Source organism: Saccostrea cucullata, unplaced genomic scaffold, assembly GCF_032062105.1.
Source record: "Saccostrea cucullata isolate Sc308-1 unplaced genomic scaffold, CSIRO_AGI_Scuc_v1 ctg7594, whole genome shotgun sequence".
NCBI classification, from domain to species: Eukaryota; Metazoa; Mollusca; class Bivalvia; order Ostreida; family Ostreidae; genus Saccostrea; species Saccostrea cuccullata.
Window position 1 is genome coordinate 14746 of NW_026927465.1, and position 2586 is coordinate 17331.

The window sequence follows — 2586 nt, forward strand, 5'->3', positions numbered from 1 at the left end:
AGTGCTATTGCTTGAAATTTTTCTGGGTTTGCCTGCATTTTATTAGCTGAAAACCAATCGATGAGAGTGCCACTTTCCTTTTCAAGAGTAGTAATAACATTTTGTAAGATAGGATCAGATTTGGATAAGGTATTATCATCAGCATAATTGTACAAATCTGAATTTTTTACAAAATAAAAAATATCATTAATGAAAATATTAAAAATGACTGGCCCAAGAATTGATCCTTGAGGTACACCTTTAAAGATATCCAACAAGGTGCTTATATTTTGACTAATTTTGACACACTGTTTTCTGCAAGATAAATAGTTCTTTATCAGATCTACCGCAGGTGGAGAGAGACCATAAGATTTTAGTTTGAGCAGAACAAGATCATGAGGGAGGCAGTCAAATGCCTTGGATAAGTCCATTAAAATAGCAGCAACATATTTATTTTCATCAAGAGCTCTCTTCCAATCCTCGGTGATTCTTAATAAGGTCGATTGGCAGCCATACCCTGATCTAAATGCCGCTAAATAAGGGTTAAAAATTTTCTCAAAATAGTTCGATATTTGGGTGTTAATTGCATTTTCAAAAACCTTGGAAAGAGCTGGGAGGACGCTAACTGGTCTATAGTTTCCCTTATCTAAGACACTGTTCTTTTTGTGAATAGGGACTACTTGGGCTATTTTAAGGGAATCTGGGAAAACTGAGGATGACAGCGACATATTTACCAGTTTGGTCAAGGGACTGATAATAACAGGCTTCGCGTAATGTAGTATCTTTGGGGAAATCCCGTCTATACCCGTAGCTTTTCTGGTATTGATCTTACTAATTTGTTTACTTATAAATTCTTCATCAATAGGTTTAAATTGGAAAGATTGATCACTGAGTTGTGGCAAGTTTTCCCTAATTGCTTTAACACTTGGGTGATTATCATCAGTGCTTAAATTTGAATTTCCTATATTTTTGGCCACATTAACAAAGAAGTCGTTGAAGATTCCTGGTATTTTGGATTGGTCAGTTTCAATCACATCATTTTCTAACAAGACTGTATCTTTCTGTGCACAACTGCCCTTGTTTGTTAAAAAAGGTTTAATAGTGGGCCAGAAGTCCTTAGATTTCGGACCACCTGTACATCTTTCCAAAAAGTAATTATTAACTGATTTATTCTTTAACTTTGTAACATAGTTCCTTTGAACTCTATAGGCTTCCCAGTTCTTACTTGACCTACAAGTTTGGTATTTGTTGTGTAGCATTTTTTTGTTATAGATAGCTTTGCGTAGTTCTTTGTTCATGCATGGAACCTGATTGGGTCTTATTTTTCTCATTTTCATTGGCGCATGCTTGTCTATAATGGTTGCAAACTTGTTGTTAAAATCAGAAAATGCTAAGTTGATATCATTATGGTCCTCATAATAGAAATCCACCTGCGCAAGATCTGATATAAAAGATTCTTCATCGAAATTTTTAAAGGTACGGCACCTCTTCCATTTGCTATCTGATTGTTTGATGTTGCATTTAAATTGAACACCTATAAAATTATGGACATCACTGAGGCCACAGCTAAAGTTGCATATCTTGTTAATTTTGGTATCATCTTTAGTCAAACAAACATCAAGCAGACTTGGTTTAGCTATTCTGGTGAAGCAAGTCGGGCCTTTAACTAGATTGGTAAAATCAAAAATATCACAGATGTCTAGCAAAGGGGCGCCTTTATCCTTATCTAGCAGATCAAAATTCATATCTCCTATAAACATAATGTTATCGTATTTTGTAATTACTTTGTCCGCCGTTTTGCAAAAATCATCGTAAAAAGTAGAATTGTGAACATTTGGTGGTTTGTATACACCAGATAAAAACCATTTTTGACAATCAACTGTTATTTCCAGGCCTATTGATTCTAAAATTTCAAATTCAAGTTGCTTTTTCCTATCCCCTGCAATATCTGAACGTAAATAAGCTATAATCCCACCCCCATGTACATTTCCTACAGTAACATAATGGACAGTAACGCCAGGGAATTACTATATCAAAAGTTACAAGTATAAAAGCAATGGCTGCATTAAAAAGATAGAGCACAACTCCTACATCATGTGTATTTCACTTCAAAGTCGCTCAGTGCATCACAAACATTATATATTAATTTATCTTCACATTATTTAAGTAACTCCAAGGACCTAAAAATAAATTACTCTCTCAACCAAACTCAACTGAAACCAAATATTGTGTCTACGGGGTTAAACACACACGTTTTGTGTCTTTTTATATTTTGGCGGGTACAATATCTTTAGAAGGCGGCTGATGCTGAAGAGTTCCTTCAGGAAAAATAACTGTTACAGATAACTTTTATGTCTTGGTTACTCCAAGGACACGGCGAAAATCACAAAGTTTTATTTTTTAACGTTTATTGCTTAAAAAATTATATTCTTACTTTTTTCAGTCACCTTTTAGCATGTTTTTAAACAATGTTAAGTATTTACAATACATTAAAGGTATTTTATGCTCCCAAACTATATTTACTGTCTCAATAAGGAGGGTTGAAAATACACCCTCGGCGAAATCACAAGCAATTTTCTTTAATTTAACTCATGTTGAAGGATTTTT

At 34.1% G+C, this 2586-nt stretch overlaps 1 protein-coding gene across 1 annotated transcript; it reads right to left on the reverse strand.

Moving 5' to 3' along the window:
- Window positions 1-326: 326 nt before the first annotated feature.
- LOC134274545 (uncharacterized) lies at window positions 327-1724 on the reverse strand (the record flags this gene model as incomplete). Its single annotated transcript, XM_062756818.1, has 1 exon — window positions 327-1724. A coding segment is annotated over exon 1 (1398 nt), but the record flags the coding sequence as incomplete, so codon positions are not given.
- Window positions 1725-2586: the final 862 nt, after the last annotated feature.